We start from the raw sequence: 20533 nt of genomic DNA on the forward strand, positions 1-20533 counted from the left end.
AAAAACCCTAGATTTGGTGAGCCTATCATAACATATTCCATTGAGGAAGATATTAACATTTGGAGTTTTATTGAATAATAAAAGCAAAAATATCAAATTGTAAATACTTTCCAAAAAAAGTGATAAAATATCAACATTATTTTTCTATTTTAAATCCAAAAAAAACTCGAATTTTCATATAAACTCTGCAGATTTTTTTTTTGTAAAAGTACACATTTTTTTAACCACAATAGTAATTGTTTTCCTCGTAAAAAACTTATAAACTCTTCGTTTGCCTCACTTGAGCAAAAAAAAAAAGAACAGTTTTGAAAATACGACAGCGTTTAGGAGTGCAGCGGCATTGGAGACTTCACCAACTTAGAGAGGTGAGGGTAAACAAGTAATTTCAGCATCATCCTCAAAAAAACAAACTGAGAAGATAAAATCCCAAAGCAAAAGAGTCATATTTTTTGTTCGCTCACTGACCTTATCTCTCCCAATTCTTCTCTCTTGTTCGAAGAGGGGAGCACCAAAATTCTCATAAATCATAAAAAGGGTAAATTCCCTAAAACCCTTTTTTTTAATCCTATCTCTCCTTCCTCCACAAGTTATTGTGGAGATAAAAGTTTTGATAAATCCTCACAGTAGCAGCAAAAAGCGCAAATGGACTCCAAGTCTGTAACTCCAGAACCAACCAACCCTTTCTACGCTTCGGGGCAATCAGGTTTCTTTCTCGTTTCTCTCTTCTTCTTCTTTTAATCTGTGTTTTTTTCGGAATAGGGTTTTAATCGGAAAGTTTGTTTTTTTATTGGGTTTGGTTATAGGAAAAACCTATGCTTCCGTTGTCGCCGCCGCTGCTGCAGCAGCCGCCAGTAAGGAGGAGGATGGTGGCGCTGTGAGTAGTGGGAAGGAGTTGGATTCTTCTTGGGAGGCTGCTTTGTCTGGTAATTCGGATAAGGGTGTAGCTGATGATTTGCCTGACGCCGATAAGGACAAGGATGATTCCTTAAAGGATGGTGGCGAGGGTGATTCCTTAAAGGATGATTCTGCTACCACTACTAAGCCTGAGGTTGTTGTTTCTGGTGAAACAATTGGAGAAGATGATGTTTCCTCGTTATCTCCGAAGCCGGAGGATGTTTCTGATGGTGTAGGGGTTGCGGTGGAGGAAAAGAAGGTTAGTAGTGAGGGCGTGGAAGATATTAAAGACGATGGTGAGAGTAAGATTGAGAATGGAAGTGTTGATGTTGGAGAGAAAGAAGTTTCCGCAGATGGTGTAGTGGTGGATGAGAATCCGGAAACGGAAACGGTGAGTGAGAGTAAAGTCAAGGATGTGGAAGAAGATGTTGGTGTGAAAAAAGATGATGATGAGGTGAAACAGGCAGATGAAACCAATGAGAAGGAGAGTGAGTTGAGTGGAAAAGTTGATGTTGACGATAAAAGTGATAGTGTTATTGAAGAAGATGGTGTGAAGTTAACTGATAAAAGAGATGTTGTAGTGGACTCGTCCCCTGTAGAATCTGTGCATGTTGATGTGGCAAAACCAGGGGTCGCTGTTGTAGGAGACGCGGAGGGAACTGAGGAGTTGAAGATTAATGCCGATAAGGAAAATCTTGAAGTGTCTAATAAGTTTGATCAAATTGGGCACGATGATGGTGGTGGAGTTGAACCTGAGACTGATAAGGCCACTGAGGAGGTAGGAGAAAAATTGACTAGCGGAGCAGATTCTTCTAAACCAGATTCTGTGGATGCCAATGCTTCAGTGCCAGAGGTTGTAGCTGTCCAAAGTGGAACTGAACCGAAGGATGTGGAAGAAGCTAACGGATTGGAGGAGAAGGGTATGAGTTATGCTGAGGTAATTAAGGCAGCTGGTGCAGTAGCTGACAATGGAACCAAGGAGGAGGAGAGTGTGTCCAGTGGCGTTGTTAATGAAGAAGAAGGTGTAAAGTTAACCAACGAGGAAGACTTTGTAGTGGACTCATCTGCTATAAAAGCTGTGGATGTAGATGTGGCCAAGCCAGGGGTTGTGGTTGTTGGAGATGTAGAGGCGAGTGAGGTGCTGGAAACTGATGGTAACATTGTTGATGTTCATAATAAGTTTGAACCAGTTGGCCAAGTTGAAGGTGGTGGAGTTGAACTTGAATCTGACAAGGCCACTGAGGAGGTAAGAGAGAAGTTGACTAGCGAAGGAGACTCTATTGTTGACTCCTCTGTGGTGGAGTCTGTTGATGCTGATATCAATGTTGCAGAGCCAGGGATTGTGGTTGTTGGGGCAGCGAAGGAGGCAGAAATTAAGGAAGATGGTGGAGATGATGAGGTTGACAAGACCATCCCAAGTATTGAGGAACCTGATGACCTGACTGCTGCGTATGATGGGAATATTGAATTGGCTGCTAAGGAAATATCAGAGGCAGCCAAAGTAGAGCCTGACGAACCAAAAGTGGATGTGGAAGAAAAAGAATTGCCTGTTTCTGAAAGTTCAAACGTAGATTCAATTGATGTAAAAGAGGATTCAAATCCCGCAGCTGAGTCACAGTTTGAAGCAAACCCTAACCCGGAGGTTCCGGAAGTTTCCGAAGGGGACAATGCTGAAGAGGGTGGAAACAAGCTCCCAGTCGAAGACATTGTTTCTTCTCGTGAGTTTAACTTTGAAGGAAAGGAAGTGGACCAGGAACCTTCTGGAGAAGGAGTTATCGGGGTTGATGGGTCTGAAAGTGAAGAAGAAACTGAAGAGATGATATTTGGGAGTTCTGAAGCTGCAAAACAGTTCTTGGCAGAGCTGGAAAAGGCTTCTTCTGGTATTGAGGCACATTCTGATGAAGCAAACATTTCTAACAGTATGTCAGATAGGATTGATGGCCAGATTGTCACCGATTCTGACGAGGATGTAGACACAGAGGATGAAGGTGGGGAGAAAATGTTTGATTCTGCAGCTTTGGCTGCACTTTTGAAGGCAGCCACTGGTGGCGGAAGTTCAGAAGGTGGCAATTTTACCATAACATCTCAAGATGGTACAAAGCTTTTCTCTATGGATAGACCAGCTGGTTTGAGTTCATCGTTAAGGCCCTTGAAACCTGCAGCAGCTCCACGTGCAAACCGTTCCAACATCTTTTCCAATCCTAATGTTACAATGGCGGATGAGACTGAGGTTAACTTGAGCGAGGAAGAAAAACAGAAATTGGAAAAGTTGCAAAGCCTTCGTGTGAAGTTTTTGAGGCTTTTGCAAAGGTTGGGGCATTCGGCAGAAGATTCAATTGCAGCGCAGGTTCTTTACCGTCTTGCACTACTTGCTGGGAGACAAACTGGGCAGTTATTCAGTCTTGATGCTGCGAAGAAGAAAGCTGTGGAGTCTGAGGCTGAGGGAAACGAAGATTTGAACTTCTCTCTAAACATACTGGTCCTTGGAAAAGCCGGGGTGGGAAAAAGTGCTACTATAAACTCCATTTTGGGAAATCAGAAGACTTCCATTGATGCTTTTGGGCTCTCAACCACTTCGGTTAGGGAAATTTCTGAGACAGTGGGTGGTGTCAAGATTAACTTTATTGATACTCCTGGTTTGAAGTCTGCTGCGATGGATCAAAGTACAAATGCAAAAATGTTGTCCTCTGTAAAGAAGGTAATGAAGAAGTGTCCCCCTGATATTGTTCTCTATGTGGATCGGCTTGATACTCAGACCAGGGACTTGAACAATTTACCCTTGCTAAAGACGGTTACTGCTTCTCTTGGTTCATCCATATGGAAAAACGCTATAGTGACATTGACCCATGCCGCTTCTGCCCCTCCTGATGGCCCATCTGGCACCCCATTGAGCTATGATGTGTTTGTAGCGCAGTGCTCACATATAGTGCAACAGTCTATAGGACAGGCCGTTGGTGATCTACGCTTGATGAACCCAAGTCTGATGAATCCGGTTTCTCTTGTTGAGAATCACCCCTTGTGTAGGAAGAACCGGGAGGGAGTGAAGGTTCTCCCGAATGGCCAAACTTGGAGACCTCAGCTGTTGTTATTGTGCTACTCCGTAAAGGTTTTGTCTGAAGCAAATTCTCTATTGAAGCCTCAAGAACCAATCGACCATCGTAAAGTATTTGGTTTCCGAGTTCGATCCCCACCTCTCCCTTACTTGTTGTCTTGGCTGTTGCAGTCTCGTGCACACCCTAAGCTCCCTGGAGACCAAGGTGGTGATAGTGTTGATTCCGATATTGAAATTGATGATGTATCTGATTCTGAGCAGGACGATGGGGAAGATGACGAGTATGACCAGCTGCCACCATTTAAGCCTCTTCGAAAAATCCAACTTGCAAAACTCTCAAAAGAACAGAAAAAGGCATATTTCGAGGAGTATGATTACAGGGTAAAGCTCCTGCAGAAGAAGCAGTGGAGAGAGGAATTGAAGAGGATGAAAGAAATGAAGAAAAACGGGAAGAAGGTGGGTGAAAGTGAGTTTGGTTATCTGGGAGAAGAAGAGGATCCAGAAAACGGGGCTCCTGCTGCAGTGCCAGTTCCATTACCCGATATGGTTTTGCCACCTTCATTTGATAGTGATAACTCAGCTTACCGATACCGTTTTCTGGAACCCACTTCACAACTCCTAACCAGGCCAGTGTTGGACACCCATGGTTGGGACCATGATTGTGGATATGACGGTGTCAATGCAGAACACAGTCTTGCTGTAGCAAACCGGTTCCCTGCTACAGCCACTGTCCAAGTCACCAAGGACAAGAAAGAGTTCAACATTCATTTGGACTCGTCGGTGTCTGCTAAGCACGGCGAGAATGGATCCACTATGGCAGGGTTCGATATCCAGAATGTAGGGAAGCAGCTGGCTTATGTGGTTAGAGGAGAAACCAAATTCAAGAACTTGAGGAAGAACAAGACGACTGTTGGAGGGTCAGTGACTTTCTTGGGAGAAAACATTGCCACTGGTGTTAAACTCGAGGATCAAATAGCACTGGGGAAAAGGTTTGTTCTTGTGGGCAGCACTGGGACAATGCGATCACAGGGAGATTCTGCCTATGGTGCGAACCTCGAGGTCAGGCTTAGGGAAGCTGATTTCCCTATTGGGCAGGACCAATCCTCTTTAGGGCTGTCTCTGGTGAAGTGGAGAGGCGATTTAGCCCTTGGAGCCAATCTCCAATCTCAAGTCTCTGTTGGAAGGAACTCAAAGATCGCGCTTCGTGCAGGACTTAACAACAAGATGAGCGGACAGATCACAGTCAGAACCAGCAGCTCGGATCAGTTGCAGATTGCTCTCACGGCCATTCTTCCAATTGCCATGTCCATCTACAAGAGCATTCGACCAGAAGCTACGAACGACAAGTACAGCATGTACTAAAAATATCTCTGCTGCAGAAGGATCTTTTTTATATTACTGGTTTTCAGTTAATGTTTTTTCCCCCTACTTTAATAAAAACTTTGTTGAGATTTATCAAAGTTGTATTTTGTTCTGTTGAGAGGTTCCCCTTCGGATTTATCATGTATCAGTAATTTTTCACTTTCAGTAGCCCTTCTCAGCTTCTCTTACTGTTCTTCAGATGATAATGGAGCCTAGTGCAGTTTTCTTTTGGTTCTACATGTCATGCTAATGATGTTGCTCGGCTTGTGTTTGCTAATTTGTTACTTCAAAGTTTCTGCAGAAGATACTAAACGTTCGTTGAAGAAGCAGGTGCGTACCCTTGTTAATAAGATTTTGTTTGTACTAGAACCAGAATGTTCTTCCTTGGCCCGTTGAAGGCATTGGTATGTGTTTTAGTTTCTCAGCAGTAGTACAGAAATCTGTAAGGCTTCTTCTGCCACACTCCTAACAGACGAACTCTGAACAAATGCCATTTCTTGTAACTGATGTAGCAAAAGTGATCTTTATGGATTATGTGATTTATTTCGTGTGCAATTATCTGCAAAGCATTGGAAGCATGAGCTCGATTTTTAGGTGGTCAAGATCCGTGATTAATGGTGAAAAAGACAAAAACTTGCTGCTCTAATCGTTTTTGTAACTGCCGAAAAAAAACGTTTCTGTAACTTACTGAGAGGTGAATAGGTCCAGAAACCTGATATGTGTTTTGTTTTGTGACGTCTAATTAATTTGAAAGCTAAAGACTAACTTTACTTTTGTCATTTTCGGACCTGACAAAGCAATGAAACTTTAAGGATAAGAATGCTCAGGAGAAACGTTCGTAAGTAAGAATTCCACAATACTAAAGTCCTTGTATACTCTTCTCGTTAATAGCTCATGGCATCTTCAATCCCACTCTATTTTAGAGTCAAAACTCTATTATAGAGCAACATTTGCTCCAGATTGCTCTATATTTAGAGTAAGCCTATTCTCACCTCTATTTTTTTACACTAATTCATGCTCTATTATAGAGTTACTCTATTTTAAAAGGAAAAATAGAGATATACATTGGAGATGCTAACTCTATATACCCTCATAAGTAAGATTTCATTAATAGGTAACTCTATATTTAAGAGACATTGCTATCTTTGCATTAGTTAAACACTGATTTATTTTAAAAGCGCTTGAAGATTAGATAAAATAGTTTATGACAAAGATCTCTCAAGGACATACAACACACTCACATAACTAAAACAAAAACAGAGGATACAACAGAAAGAACAAAACAGAGAGTACTGAGACATTGGGCGATGAGGCCGCCACTTTATTTACTCTTAGCATTACTATTGTGACGACTGAAGCAAAGCCATTGTTTTCCTTTCAGAAATTTCTTCACTGAAGGACCTTCTGGGAAGCTGGCCTCTTGGTGATCTCAGTCACCCACTCGTTGACACGTGGATGCTTGGTGAAAAGCTTCTTGGTGGGAGTTTCGAGCAGGTATTGAATCACGGGAATGTGGTGAAGATCAGTCAAAGTGAAAGTGTCACCAGCCATATACTTGAACTCCTTGAGCCTAGCCTCGTAGGCATCGAGGACCTTGTCTAACTTAGCCTCTTCTTCCGCAACAACGGCTTGGTCTGTGGTCAAGCCATAGATGAGCTTGAATACTTGTTCCCAAGCAAGCTTTGTAGCCACTGGGTCGAACTGGTGAGCTTCCACTTGCATTCCATTGGCCATGATTGCGTACTGAGATACGTTCTTGGAGTCAGCTGGGAGAAGGTTGGTTCCTTGGTTTTCGTATTTGTGAGCTACGTACTGAGTAATCGCTCTTGATTCTGCACAAAAATATCAAAATTCATATTAGAGAATCAGATTTATTTGAGATTGAAGATGATGCATGCAAAAATTAGTTCGTACCAAAGAGCTTGAGGTCTCCATCTTCAAAGGCCGGAACTAGACCAAAAGGCTGAAGAAGAAAACATTCAAGATTCAGGCCAGATACATAAAAAACAGTTGGCCTTGTCTTACAAGGTACAACAAAAACATAGATAAGAATTATATACTTACGTTGCGGGAGAGGAAAGGCTCCTTCTTGTGCTCACCATCTTTGATCTCAACATGAACGAGCTCAAAGTCGAGGTTTTTCTCGTGGAGGGCGATGAGGACTCTCCTGGTGGAGGTGGTAGCAGCGTGTCCGAAAACTTTGATACCGGCCATTGATTTGGTTACTAGGAGTAAGGAGATGTGATGTTTGATGTTGATGGTGAGAATGTGATGAAATAAGACACAAGTAGTGAAGGTATTTATACAGAAGCATTTTTGTGCTCTATCAGTAATATGTTTTAATATTATTTAACAGATAGTAACGCTTCTACAAGGCCGTCGCTACCAATATTGACTAGTCTTGTTAGCGGATTTTTCAAAGCTGAATTGGATTGATTAACGTTGGAATTTTTGTTTTTACATTGGTTAAGAGATAAAGTTTAAACAAAGCATTCAATGTATTCAGAGAAAAGATCAAACAAACTGCGTAATATATGTTTGGCCTATACGTTTGTGATGTATACTTTTAAGGAGATATCCAGTTAATGATATTAACAAATTTAAGAAGAGTTATCCAGTTAATGATATTAACTGATCTCAAATCCATACAAATTTCAATTAGATATGACAAGAATTTTAAAATATACTTAAGAAATTCTACTCGAATAATCATATTTTTTTCCCCGTTAGAAGGCATATATGGTCGATACAGCTGTATTAATACACAAGAAGCTCATGGGAATCTGATAAGCTTTCAAATGGGTAAAAAGAACCTGTATAATTGATGGGAAAGTGATAAACAGAAGCAATCCTATAAACTTTTTTTTTTTTTGGGTCAAAAAGCAATCCTATAAACATAAATTTCCTTTCACAATAAAAAAATAAGATACAAGATAATTTAAACCATTGTACACAAATACAAAATAAAATTACAACCGGAAACTATAATATTTATGTGGTACATATAGGATATATGCAGAGCCAGTGTTACATTTATGGGCTGCAAGCCTATATAGAACAAATATTACCTAATTTTTTATAAAAATATAAAAAAAAAAGAATTGCTGAATAACGAGATTCTGGATATCGAATCCTTGTATAAAAGGCCGATTATTAACTACATATTATCAACTATCAACGGATGCAAGCACCTAGCTTTGCTTGTAGTACTAACCAGCTCTAGATATATGACTATAATGTTTTTCTACTATTCTATTAATCATAAACACTAACTACAAATTTACAGAATTTTTCATCATTCTCCTAAGCTGTGCTGAATGGAGTTTTCAGTTTCATCTAAATTGACAATTCGCTTGGAGAGAGAAATCACAACAAAACCATGTTGGTTCATCCTTGAAACAGATCTCAATATTCCGATGAGACCAAGAACAAAGGGGACGGACAGGACGAAACAAACATATGACTGGTGAAAAATGGACCCCAACATCGAAAACAATAAGACCATGAACCTAACTTTTCTTAAAGGCTATCCCAATCTAGCTCTAGACAACGCTCGGCTCGCTACACAAAAGAAGTAAACGCTAGACAACGCTCGGCTCGCTACACAAAAGAAGTAAACGAAGGCACCTTTCTATGAGACAAGACAAGACCATGACTCGATCTAACGGCGGGATCTGATCTTAGAACTCATCACAGTTTTTGTGTCAAGATGGGAGTTACAGATCAAACTTACAGAGCTTGACGGCGCTCATGTTTACTCTTTTCACCGTTTCAGGTTTGGGTTTATGAGAGGTCGAGAGTTAGGTTTTCTATATAGCTGGTTATGACCGGTTCGGTTTGTTTTCCGGGTAATTTATTCTTGGTTTATAAGGTTTTTGTTAGAACAAAGGTTACTTGGATATGAATCGAGGTTTTATAGTTTAAAATAGGAAACTTCCTCCATTTTTAAATTATTTACTGTTTAAAGTTTTTTCACACCTATTAAAAAAACAACTAAATTTTAAATTTTCTTTAATATATATTTTTAATTTTTTACTGATCAAAATATTAAAATAATTAGAATAAAATTAATATTTTTACCAAATGAGAATCTAAGGCCATGTGCATCAGCATACTTTGTATGCGTCCTACATAATTAAAATTTTTAATTTAAATCGAAATCAATGAAATAAGGAAGAAACGTGACGTATTTTCGTCCGTCCTTCATAACACATGGCGGCGTTTGGTCTTCTCTTCTTCTCTAAAGCAAAAAAAAAAAGATTTGAGAAGAGAAGGAAAGAAGAAGAAGAATGGATTATCGGACTGCGTCTTTTATCGGACTCTCTGTTCTCTACAAGGATTACAAATTAATTGTGATGGGCTGCTCACGAATCGATTTCATAGCCACATATTTGTTAATACTGCGTCTTTTCCTTGGTCAATTTCTCTGTTCTCTGCGTCTTTTTCTTGGTCGCTCACGAATCGATTTCTCAGCAGGTTAGGCAATCGATTCGAAAATTCTGATTATATCCATTTCTTTCGAATTGTTGCTTGGGGACAAGCTATTTCACCGTGAATGTTGTTTCCTAATTGCTGAATCGATAGCATAGTTGTTGATCTGTGTTGGACAAGCTATTTATTGTGTTGCCATTTTAGCTAATTGTGATGGGCTGGTCCTTCGACCATGGAAATGCTTGAGTTTCATAGCCACATATTCGTTAATACTGCACGACATTTTTGAAAATATGCTTTAGAATTAGGTTTTGTGAATCTTGAGTTGCCAAAATTGCTAAGATGAATCTTATAATTGAATTGATGATTGTTTCTTTCAAATCTTACATTTTTGTTTTATCAGAAGAGCTTCGGGGACTTGATTTGCAGACAGGTTCGTTCACATTGAAACAAATCAAACGTGGTACTAATAACTTTGATCCAGAAAACAAGATTGGTGAAGGAGGATTTGGACCGGTTTATAAGGTGATCATGATTGCTTTGGTTTTACACATCTTCACAACTTTCTTTGAGTTTGGATTATAATTAGTGGAGTGGCCAACGAGGAACAAGATATGCTTAGGGATTGCGAAAGGATTGTCTTATCTACACGAGGAATCAAGGCTGAAGATTGTTCATCGAGACATTAAAGCGACAAATGTGCTTCTTGATCTGTCTCTAAATTCTAAGATCTCTGATTTTGGTCTAGCCAAGCTCGACGAGGAAGAGAATACACATATCAGCACAAGGATTGCAGGGACAATGTGAGTTTTCATCCCCTTATCTTTTCTAAAATTCATAGCGAGCGGTTAGCACTTACTGACTCTATATTTAACTGATGCAGAGGTTACATGGCTCCAGAGTCCAGAGTATGCAATGAGGGGTTACTTAACAGACAAAGCAGATGTTTACAGCTTTGGTGTTGTCTGTTTAGAGATTGTTAGTGGAAAGAGCAATACAATTTACAGACCAAGAGAAGAGTTTATTTACCTTCTTGATTGGGCATATGTCTTGCAAGAACAAGGGAGTCTTCTAGAGCTTGTGGATCTAGATCTCGGTACAAGCTTTTCGAAGAAAGAAGCAATGAGGATGTTGAACATAGCTTTACTTTGTACCAACCCATCTCCGACACTGAGACCACCAATGTCATCTGTTGTAAGAATGCTAGAAGGAAAAATCAAAGTCCAACCACCATTGTTTTTTTTTCAAGTTTTTGTAACTTAGTAATTTTCTTATGTTTTTAATGTTATTGTTATATGTTTTATTTTAATTAAAATTTTAATATGTTTTTACTTATTAATTAAAATAATTACTTTTTAAAATTAAAAATATTTTTTTTTCCAGGGAACCAACTGTGAGGGACACCAATGCTCATACCAAACTTAAGAAACTCTCAAAATAAGATTAATATATTTGAGGGACCAAAAATTTGTTCCAACCAATGCTCATGCTCTAAGATGACAACTATTAAAAAACAAAGTTTTTACTCTAGAATAACAACTAAAAAAACTAGAGAGAATACTTACCAAACATCATTAGCTTCTCTTATTACTCTAGGTTCACCCTCTCATTTTCAACCAATTAGAATCTTATATATAATATTTCATTTAAATAATAAATCAAAATTAAATTAAAAAGCAAAACAAATTAAGAAAACAAATTTTGTATACTTTTAATTAAAGAAATTTGAATATTGGTTTGATTTAGATTTTACAATTAGACGAAATTATATATCGATTTTAGTTTATAAATAAGAATGAGAGTTTAGATTTTACAATTAGAACGAAATTATTTGTCGGTTTGGGTTTACAAATGAGGTGATTAGGGTTTAGATTTCACAATTAAAACGAAATTATATGTTGGTTTGGGTTACAAATCAGGTGGTTAGAGTTTAGATTTTATAATTAAAACAAAATTATATATCGGTTTGGGTTTACAAATGAGATAGTTAGGGTTTAGATTTTACAATTAAAACGAAATAATCTATTGGTTTGGTTTATAAAAGAGCGGTTTGAGTTTTTAATTTTACAATGATATATACAAATTTTGTTGTGAATAAAGAGGTTAATCCCTAGGGGTGAACCCAAGTATTATCCTTTACTAGGTGCTGGCCCACGCAATGCGTGGATTGAGGGGTATTTGGCACTTTTTTCCGTCTTCCCCATTTTCTTTTTGGTATTTTTTTGTTTTAAGTAGGAATGAAGGCATATCTAAGCAATATATATATATATATATATATATATATATATATATATATATATATATATACCATATCTAAATACCATTTAATTTAGATGTGAAGAATTGTGGGGATATTTTTTATTTGTTGTTTTATTTTTAATGCTGACAATAGTTGCTGTTGTGTCTAAGTTTAAGTTTAAGTATTATTGTATGAAGAATGATGAGGATGTTGTTTGTTGCTATTGAGGATCGAATCATATCATTGACTTATATTTATGTTATTTAATAGTATTTTCTCATTAACTGACTTTTGTAAACTCTTGATACATAAGTGTTTGAATATTTTCAACTGTGTGTACAATAATAATATATGTATATACATTCTATTTTTTTATTTGTACTTATTTACAAAATTAATCTTTAAAGTTTTTCCAAAAATAGCATTATTTCAGATTTTGTTTTCTAAATATTTTACATTTCACTCAAACTAAAAAATATTATAGCAAAATCAATATGGAAACAGAAACTATGATATATTTAATATATACCTTCTATTGTGTTTTGAAGATATTCTATCTTTGAATCATTTACAAATAAAGAAAATAACAATTTGATTTCCATTTTGTTTTACAATTCCTGTGAGCTTTGATTTTTAACCTAATAAGAACTTCGATTCACATTTATTTAAATATTATAATTAATATATATATATATATATATAAACTTAATAAAATTTTAAAATATAACAAATATGTAAAATTAAAAAGTTTAAAATACTATTTAATATGGTTATATAGTAGATGAGTTATAAAGAGGATATGTTAGAATTAAAAATTATCATTAAATTTGTGCTAACACGGGTTAAATCCTTATTTTATTATTTTCAACATTATTAATATTAGAATATTTGGCATATAAAATCAAGTTGATTTAACTAAGATTGGGTAAAATAATTAAATCACTATGAACAATCTGACTTAATCATAGCGTATAAATGACTTATTATGTATTTAAATTCTTTATTTTTGTTATAATAATTAAAAATCAAAATATAAATTCAAACACTAAACAAAACAAGCTAAATATAACAAATAAATGGTCATGAAATATTACAGGTTAAAAATTAATATAAACATTTAGCCGTACAAACTGCTGAAAATTTAGTTATTCCTCTATTTACAAAACATCCAATATTTAACAAAAAAAATACAACATAAAATATAATAATAAAAATTATATACACGCGGTGTATTGCGGGTTAAATTCTAGTAATTTTTTAAATAAACATCTTTAGGGTATCATTTTGTTTAAGTTATGATGTTTCTATCCCCATGTTTTGGTCGAGTATTAATAAGATCAATTCTGTCTAATGTTTATAGTCAGTTGACATATGGGAGGAATAATTTAAAATAAATCAATTGACTATAAGTTTAGCTAACCAGAATAATTTAAAATATTAAAATATAACCATAATAAATAAATTAGTGAGAGGAATAAATGTAGAATTATTGGGTAGGAGTTACATTTTAGTTACATGTAGAATTAAATGGTAATTCATGCCTTTAAAAGTGAGTTAATTATAAATCAATATTTGTATTTGTTTTGATTAAAAAGAAAAGAAATACCAACTGGCATATTCAAAATTTAAACTTTCACTTGATTTGGTTGTTTTGTTGATATAAACTCAACATTCACATAATATTTCAAATTAAAAATATTACTTTCGAAGTGACAAACTAAATTAGTTTTCTTATATAATTATATGAACTTCATTCTAAATGTTTTTAAAAGAAATTAGTACACTCACACTGTTAGAAGTATATAATTTGAAGGAATTTTTATTTCGATTAATCATTTGCTTTTTTTTTAATATATTAAAAAAGTATGTTTTCATTCCTACAAATAGGACAACATAGATTATAGTTTAACCATGGAGTTATGCAATGGAAATGGAACTTGTAATTGCAAGATAGAATACTGATATTCCTCTCCCCTCTTAGGTTGTCTAGACATATTATGCATTCCTCGGCCACATCAGGGGATGCTTGTGTTCGTGTCCTTTTTAAGTCAGTGAGCACTACTTCGACATCCAATCTTGTGGAGGCATTTGTATTGGAATCTTCGATCTGCAGGGTGACTTCATAGGATGACTTAGTAATTGATTAAACAAAGTCAGAATTAGGGTTTCATACCATATAATTTTCGGATGGAATATAGAACCTCATATGGTGTATGGTAAATATATAGCTTTCCAAAACGTGGTTGATCCCTTTCCTTCGGAAGCAATGAAGCAATTGTGTGGTAGTTTTGACTCTGAACACAAACCAAAGAGGGGACAATCGTATCAAAATTTGAGTAATCTTTGTTTAACCCCGTAGATGTAAAATGCAATATTTGAGTGTAAACTCTACAACACGGCAAGGTTTGATGTTTTCTAGGGCGGCGTAAGTTTGTGGGTGTGGTTAGAGGTGTCATTTTTTGTTTGGATAAATACAATGTGGTGGTGTTGAGATGAATTAGGGTGGAATATATTAATACTGAATAGGTGAAATAAAGATCTTGTCATTTTTGGGTAGATTATACTTGACTACGTGTGAGTGCTTTTTTTTTTTTTTTTTTTGACAACAATAGAATCAACTTAAACGAGCCAATTTGGAGGGAAAGAGTTTACAAACAAAACATGATGTGGTGACAGTCGCGCTTGGCGTGCCAGAGAATCCGCTTTGACATTCGCATTTCATGGAACCAGAGATAGAGAGAAGGAAGAGAACTCCGCTTGATCTATCTTGATATCGTCAAGGTAGGGTGTGAAAGCCGGCCATTCATGAGGAGAAGACACCATCTTCACCAAATCAGAACAGTCCGTATAAAAAACTACGTCCCGGTAATCATATCCAATCATGCAACGCATCGCCCAAATGAGAGCTTCTACTTCAGCATGGAGTGGAGACAAACTTCTACGGAAATTGGTAGCGCCCATATCTGACCTCGAATCTTCAATGGAAGAACAAAACCAACCTGCACCTGCAAAAGCATCTGTCGCTTTCCAAGAGCCATCCACAAAACACCGATAACCTGTAAAAGAGGTAGGAAGAAAAGGGATGGGCCCCCTTTGTCTAGTAGAGGAGACAAGTGGAGAGTGTGGTTGATCCTCATCCTCCACCTCCACCTGAGCCTGTAACCAGACATTTGCCTCCCCCTCCGCCAACCGAACTACATCCATCGGATTTTCCATCACATTCTCAAAAACACGAGCATTCCGCGCTTTCCAAATATACCACATAAGCCAGGGGAACGCGGCTACCTGAGAGGCCGGATTAGAAGAACCTAAAAAGTGGTTTACATTAGCATAAATAGACTCCGTCTGGAAGGAGCTAGGACCTACAGGAACCTGGGCTAATGCCCACGCCTGCCGAGCCGGTGGGCATCTGAAAATAGCATGATTAATTGTTTCCTCCTCAGCCCCACACCGTACACACGCGGAATCACAGGGAATACCCCTCCGCCGCAGGTTTGCCGAAACCGAAATACATCCTGTCAAAACCTGCCACATAAAATGCTTAAGTTTTGGTGGACAAGAGACATCCCAAACAGCAGCCAACAGAGGAGTTATCTCTGGGCCCACTCGAGGGACTATCGTAAGCTGTGAAGCAGAACGACGTTCCACTTCATAACCAGATTTAACAGCATACTTTCCTGATTTCGTATAATGCCAACCCATGGAATCGTCTAGACGACGACTTCCTAAGGGAATAGCCCCTATCAGATCAACATCTTCCGGGGCGAAAAACTCCTTGAGTCTATCCATACGTCAAGTATTAGTGTGACAATCAATTAAATGAGAGATTTTAAGAGAAGGATCCTTATGGGGACCCTTGCTGAATGCTGGTCTTGGGGATTGAGCCGGTACCCAGGGATCCGTCCATATGGAAATGGACTCCCCCGAACCGACCCGTATAATAAGGCCTTTATTAACCAAAGATCTAGCAGAAGTAATACTTCTCCACCCATAAGATGGAGAGTAAGAGCGTATCGGATCCATAGGGTTGGAATTGCGAAAATACCTGCCTTTGAAAACCCGAGCAAACAATGTATCCGGGGCCTCAATCAGCCTCCACAATTGTTTCGCCAGCAATGCGGTATTGAAAGCATCAACGTTCCTGAAACCCAAACCCCCCAACTGCTTACTGCAGCAGAGTTTATCCCAAGCTAACCAGTGCAACCCCCCAGACTGTCCTGAAGTACTCCACCAAAAATTTGCCACTGCACTCGTAAGTTTCGACGTTATTGTTTTCAGTATCCGGAAACAAGACATCACAAAAGTGGGGACCGCCGTGGCAACGAACTTGATCATCACCTCTTTTCCCCCTTTGGAGAGAAGTTTTGCCGACCAACCCGTCGTGCGTCCCTGAAGGCGGTCCCGAACAAAAGAGAATACTTTTGTCTTGGACCCTCCCAGACTCTCCGGTAGCCCGAGGTAAGATCCCATCCCACCCAAATTCGAAATCCCCAAAACCCCCTGCATCTCTGACCGCACAGTGTCATCTACCTTATGACCAAATTGAACCGAAGATTTGGCAAAATTTATTTGCTGACCCGATACAGCCTCATACTGGTTTAAAATACCCAAAATAACCTCACATTGAGCCTTTTCCGCTTTGCAGAAAAAAGACTATCATCTGCAAAAAGCAGATGCGTGATTGGCGGACACTTGTTTGCTACCTTAATCCCTCTTATTTGTTTTTCCCGTTCCGCCCGCTTAATATTAGCAACTAAGACCTCCGTGCACAAAATAAACAGATAAGGAGACAAAGGGTCTCCCTGCCGTAAACCCCGTTCGGGAACAATCCTATCATTAGGTTGGCCATTTAAAAGAACCTTATATTCTACAGAAGTGACACAAAACATAATCCGAGAAATCCAGATCTCTCCAAAGCCCATCTTCCGTAGCAAAGCCTCAATAAAACCCCATTCAACCCTATCATACGCCTTACTCATATCTGTTTTGATCGCCATAAATTTTCCTTTACACGATGGATTTGTTCGTAAACCATGGAACATCTCCTGGGCGATAAGAATGTTATCCAAAATCAATCATCCTGGGACAAAAGCAGATTGTGTTTCCGAGATAAGCTCAGGTAACACTCCTTTTAACCGTTGACACAAATTTTTTGAAATAAGCTTATACCCCACATTACACAAGCTAATGGGCTGCATTTTCGCCATCCGGGTTGGCTTAGCCACCTTCGGAATTAAGCAAATATGCGTCCGATTCAGACTTTTATCAAAAACACCCTCTTCAAAAAACCGATTTACCATAGCCACAAGATCCTCTTTGACCACTTTCCAAGCTTTCTGGAAAAACAATGCTGTCATTCCATCTGGTCCCGGGGCCTTATCCGGAGACATAAGGAATAAGGCCTTACGGACCTCCGCCTCCGTTGCTGGAGCTGTTAAACGTTCGTTTACGTCCTCCGTTATTACCCTCTTCACCTCGCTTAAGGCATCCTCAAAATTGGACGGATTAATAGAAGTAAACAAGTCCTCAAAATACGAGACCGCCACCGTGCAAATATCATCATCCTTAGTTGACCAAACATTATTCCTGTCATAAAGCCCAGTGATCCTGTTACGAGCCCGTCGCTGCTTTGTTTGTGCTTGAAAATACTTCGTATTTTTATCCCCCAGCCGCATCCATCTATTACGAATTTTTTGATACCAATAAATCTCCTCATCATTATAGGCGTCCCGCAGACGCATGGTTAAATCAGTGATAACCCCCGAAGAAACCGCATCATCCGCTTGAGCCACTGCCAACTGACGTTTGAGATCCTCAATAATGTCTCGCCCAAACGGGACCTGCTCCTTGCGCCAATGAGATATAGCTCGTCGGCAATTCACAATTTTGTCCACAACTGATGTCGGACCCTCATGATGTCCCCCATTCCAGCCCTGTGAAATAGACTCCATCAGACCCGCCTTACCAATCCACCGACGGTCGAACATAAAGGTTCGTTTCCCACGTGATCTCTTGGCACCTATATTGACAATAAGCGGGGCATGATCCGAAGCAATCCTTGGCAAATATTCTGTAACCGTGTCCGGAAACAAATCATGCCAGTCCTCATTACCCAAAGCCCTATCCAGACGACAACGGATTGGTTTTTTATCCCGCCAACCCCTCCACGACAAACAATCTCCGAGATATGGAAATTCCAAAAAACCACAGTCCCGAATCATTCCATTAAAGGAAAGAAATGAAGAAGCATGACGGAGTTTACCCCCTCGCTTCTCATGATTTCCTGTTAATTCATTGAGATCCCCAATAATAAACCAAGGAGTCGACCGAGTTGAGCTTATTCTCAATAACCGTTCCCATACTAAATCCTGATTTTTAGGGACAGGATCCCCATAAATAAAAGTGAGGTGAATTACTCGCCCTTTATAGACAGCCTCAACATCAATTATACGATTTTGACTCAAATAAAATTGACACATCAAAAACATCTTTATTATAAAAGAGAGCCAACCCTCCACTACAACCAATAGGTTCCACAGTTTTTAAATTTTTATAGCCAAAATGGCCTACAAATTGTTCCAAAAAAGAAAAAGATTGTTTTTTTTCCATTAGAAATAAAAAAATCTGGCCGATACTTATTCCAAAGATCCCGGAGATTCCCGATAGTGGCCTTATTTCCGAGACCTTGACAATTCCAACTCATAATATTCATTTAAAAACCATTGGCTTTGGTGGTTTATGCCCACCGTGACCTCCCTTAGGCCCTTCCTGGACCTTAAGAGGATGCTCGCTTTCCCCAAGAGCTGGAACAGTCGGAGGAGGACGTCGCCTTGGTGACAACAGCAGATTAGCGTTCCGCTTCTTCGTGCTGACCCCCCTAAGAACCAAATGTCCTTTTCCTTTCTTCCCCTTCTCCCCTTGAGCCGCCTGAATATCCTCACTAGTTGATGCCTCGAAAACAAACCCTACACCATCCGACTCCACCAGGTCTTTTTCAGCCCCTTCTTCCGCCAACAGATCATCTTCCTCCATGTTAAAAAACTCCCCAACAGTCTTTTCCACCACCATAGGATCCTTGTCAGCAACACCAGAAGCGTGTAACCCCAAGTCTCCAATAGCAAGCTCCTCCACAATTGAAAAATCTTCAATTGAAATATCTTCAGCCAAAACCTCGCTCATTGGAACCTCAACACTAGGAGCACCCGAACCTGCCTCTACGACCGTGGCAACACAAGAACCACCAAGTAAAATTCCTTGCTCCTCTCCCGCTTTTTCGTTAACCTCTTTAACACCAACTGTATCCATAGGAGGAATACCCGACAAAGATCCTAACGACGCAGTACCCACAACACCAGACGAAGCAACTAGAATCTGACCTTCCTCACGAGGGCTCTCCACCAAACCAACATTGCTGTTAGACCCTTCCTCAACTATTGTATCCTGAAAAAGAGCCTTCTTAGCAGATTTAGGCTTTGACTGCCCCACCTCTACCTCCCCCATCTCCTCCAAAACTGGTGGCAAGACTGGAGCAACTTGGTGTCGAGCCTGACCCCTAGGAAGACCCTGCCTTCCCCGAACCTCCTGTGTGTAACCCGAACCTGAAGCTCCCTTGGCCAACCCCTTTCTGCGAGACGACGAGCCTGAGCGAGCCTCTACTCTAGGTTTAGCACCTCCGTGATGAGACCCATTATGATGCCCCTTGGAAGCACCACCATAAGAAGCACCACCCCCATGAGAAAAACTCCTTCTCACATCTGCCAGAACCGCCCCTTTATAGCTCATAAGCTGACCCTCATCATGCTTCTCTTCCGAGAGGGGAAATCGAGAGGACAATCCCTTACCCTTCACAAGGGGACAGACATCCTCAGCGTGACAAATACTGCTACACTTCTTACACCACCCATGCAACCTCTCATAGAACAGCTTGACCACTGTGACTTCCCCATTGAAAAATTCGATATCCGTTTCAAAGCATAGGGGCTTAAGACCGTCAATGGTCACGCGCACTCTGCCTCTGTCAATATCGACATCCTCCACTACCCCCAAATCAGAACCAATGTCCCTAAAAAGGGGTTCCGCCCAAAACTGGATTGGAATATCAGATATCCGGACCCAAAATTTTAGTGAGGAAGGATAGTTGGGATCCACCACTGGTGTCCACCTCACCAAAGACACCATCCATGAATCAAAATGATAAGGCTCCTTTGACAAAACCTCAACAATGTCCGCCTCCTCGTCGAAGTCGAACTGGAATTTGCCTGAGCCTAGATCAGCCCCAGCAACCCGACCTTCAACTTGCCAAATGCGAGGCAACATGATCAACAACGATTTCATGTCTTGCATTTGTGGGTTAAAGCACCTCCCAACCACAGTTTTTGAATAACCCGCAACAATAGCCGAATTATCAAAATAGGAGATCTTGATTCTACGCCTTGGCAACACCTCCCCCTCTTTCTGACCCGCTAACCCCTTACCCATCAGACTAACTTGCGACATCTCAGCCCAAACTAAAACTCTCAAACACACGGCTTTGTGACCCGAAAAAACCAAGACCA

At 39.3% G+C, this 20533-nt stretch overlaps 3 protein-coding genes and 1 pseudogene across 4 annotated transcripts; 2 read left to right on the top strand and 2 right to left on the bottom strand.

The window, feature by feature from the left end:
* The first annotated feature begins 61 nt into the window (after positions 1-61).
* LOC104714209 (translocase of chloroplast 159, chloroplastic) lies at positions 62-5545 on the top strand. Its single transcript, XM_010431494.3, has 2 exons — positions 62-703; positions 804-5545. The coding sequence occupies exons 1-2, from the start codon at positions 643-645 to the stop codon at positions 5306-5308; spliced, it is 4566 nt and encodes a 1521-aa protein (XP_010429796.2). The 5' UTR covers positions 62-642; the 3' UTR covers positions 5309-5545.
* A 928-nt stretch (positions 5546-6473) lies between these two features.
* LOC104714212 (glutathione S-transferase F3) lies at positions 6474-7669 on the bottom strand. The gene is made up of 3 exons (XM_010431495.3): positions 7373-7669; positions 7223-7271; positions 6474-7140 (listed from the first exon to the last, which is right to left on the bottom strand). Exons 1-3 carry the CDS (start codon positions 7520-7522, stop codon positions 6698-6700), a joined length of 642 nt encoding a protein of 213 aa, XP_010429797.1. The 5' UTR covers positions 7523-7669; the 3' UTR covers positions 6474-6697.
* Positions 7670-9507: 1838 nt separating this feature from the next.
* LOC104714215 (putative LRR receptor-like serine/threonine-protein kinase At1g53440) lies at positions 9508-11107 on the top strand (annotated as a pseudogene). The gene is made up of 4 exons (XR_015565879.1): positions 9508-9784; positions 10143-10264; positions 10352-10542; positions 10623-11107. The product of XR_015565879.1 is annotated as a putative LRR receptor-like serine/threonine-protein kinase At1g53440 (transcript).
* A 3589-nt stretch (positions 11108-14696) lies between these two features.
* Positions 14697-18466, bottom strand: LOC147948087 (uncharacterized). Its single transcript, XM_087493055.1, has 3 exons — positions 17276-18466; positions 16024-16571; positions 14697-15759 (listed from the first exon to the last, which is right to left on the bottom strand). Exons 1-3 carry the CDS (start codon positions 18464-18466, stop codon positions 14697-14699), a joined length of 2802 nt encoding a protein of 933 aa, XP_087349181.1.
* Positions 18467-20533: the final 2067 nt, after the last annotated feature.

Source organism: Camelina sativa, chromosome 2 (assembly GCF_030686135.1).
Source record: "Camelina sativa cultivar CO46 ecotype springtype chromosome 2, ASM3068613v1".
Lineage (NCBI taxonomy): Eukaryota > Viridiplantae > Streptophyta > Magnoliopsida > Brassicales > Brassicaceae > Camelina > Camelina sativa.

Coding starts and splice junctions, on each gene's coding strand:
- LOC104714209 (XM_010431494.3), top strand. CDS start 643: ATGGACTCCAAGTCTGTAACTCCAGAACCAACCAACCCTTTCTACGCT. Junction 704..803: donor CTACGCTTCGGGGCAATCAG/GTTTCTTTCTCG, acceptor GTTTGGTTATAG/GAAAAACCTATGCTTCCGTT.
- LOC104714212 (XM_010431495.3), bottom strand. CDS start 7,522: ATGGCCGGTATCAAAGTTTTCGGACACGCTGCTACCACCTCCACCAGG. Junction 7,272..7,372: donor AGCCTTTCCTCTCCCGCAAC/GTAAGTATATAA, acceptor TTTCTTCTTCAG/CCTTTTGGTCTAGTTCCGGC. Junction 7,141..7,222: donor TGGAGACCTCAAGCTCTTTG/GTACGAACTAAT, acceptor ATTTTTGTGCAG/AATCAAGAGCGATTACTCAG.
- LOC147948087 (XM_087493055.1), bottom strand. CDS start 18,466: ATGTTTTTGATGTGTCAATTTTATTTGAGTCAAAATCGTATAATTGAT. Junction 16,572..17,275: donor AAGAGGATCTTGTGGCTATG/GTAAATCGGTTT, acceptor ATTTTAAACCAG/TATGAGGCTGTATCGGGTCA. Junction 15,760..16,023: donor GCTCGGGTTTTCAAAGGCAG/GTATTTTCGCAA, acceptor ACGTATGGATAG/ACTCAAGGAGTTTTTCGCCC.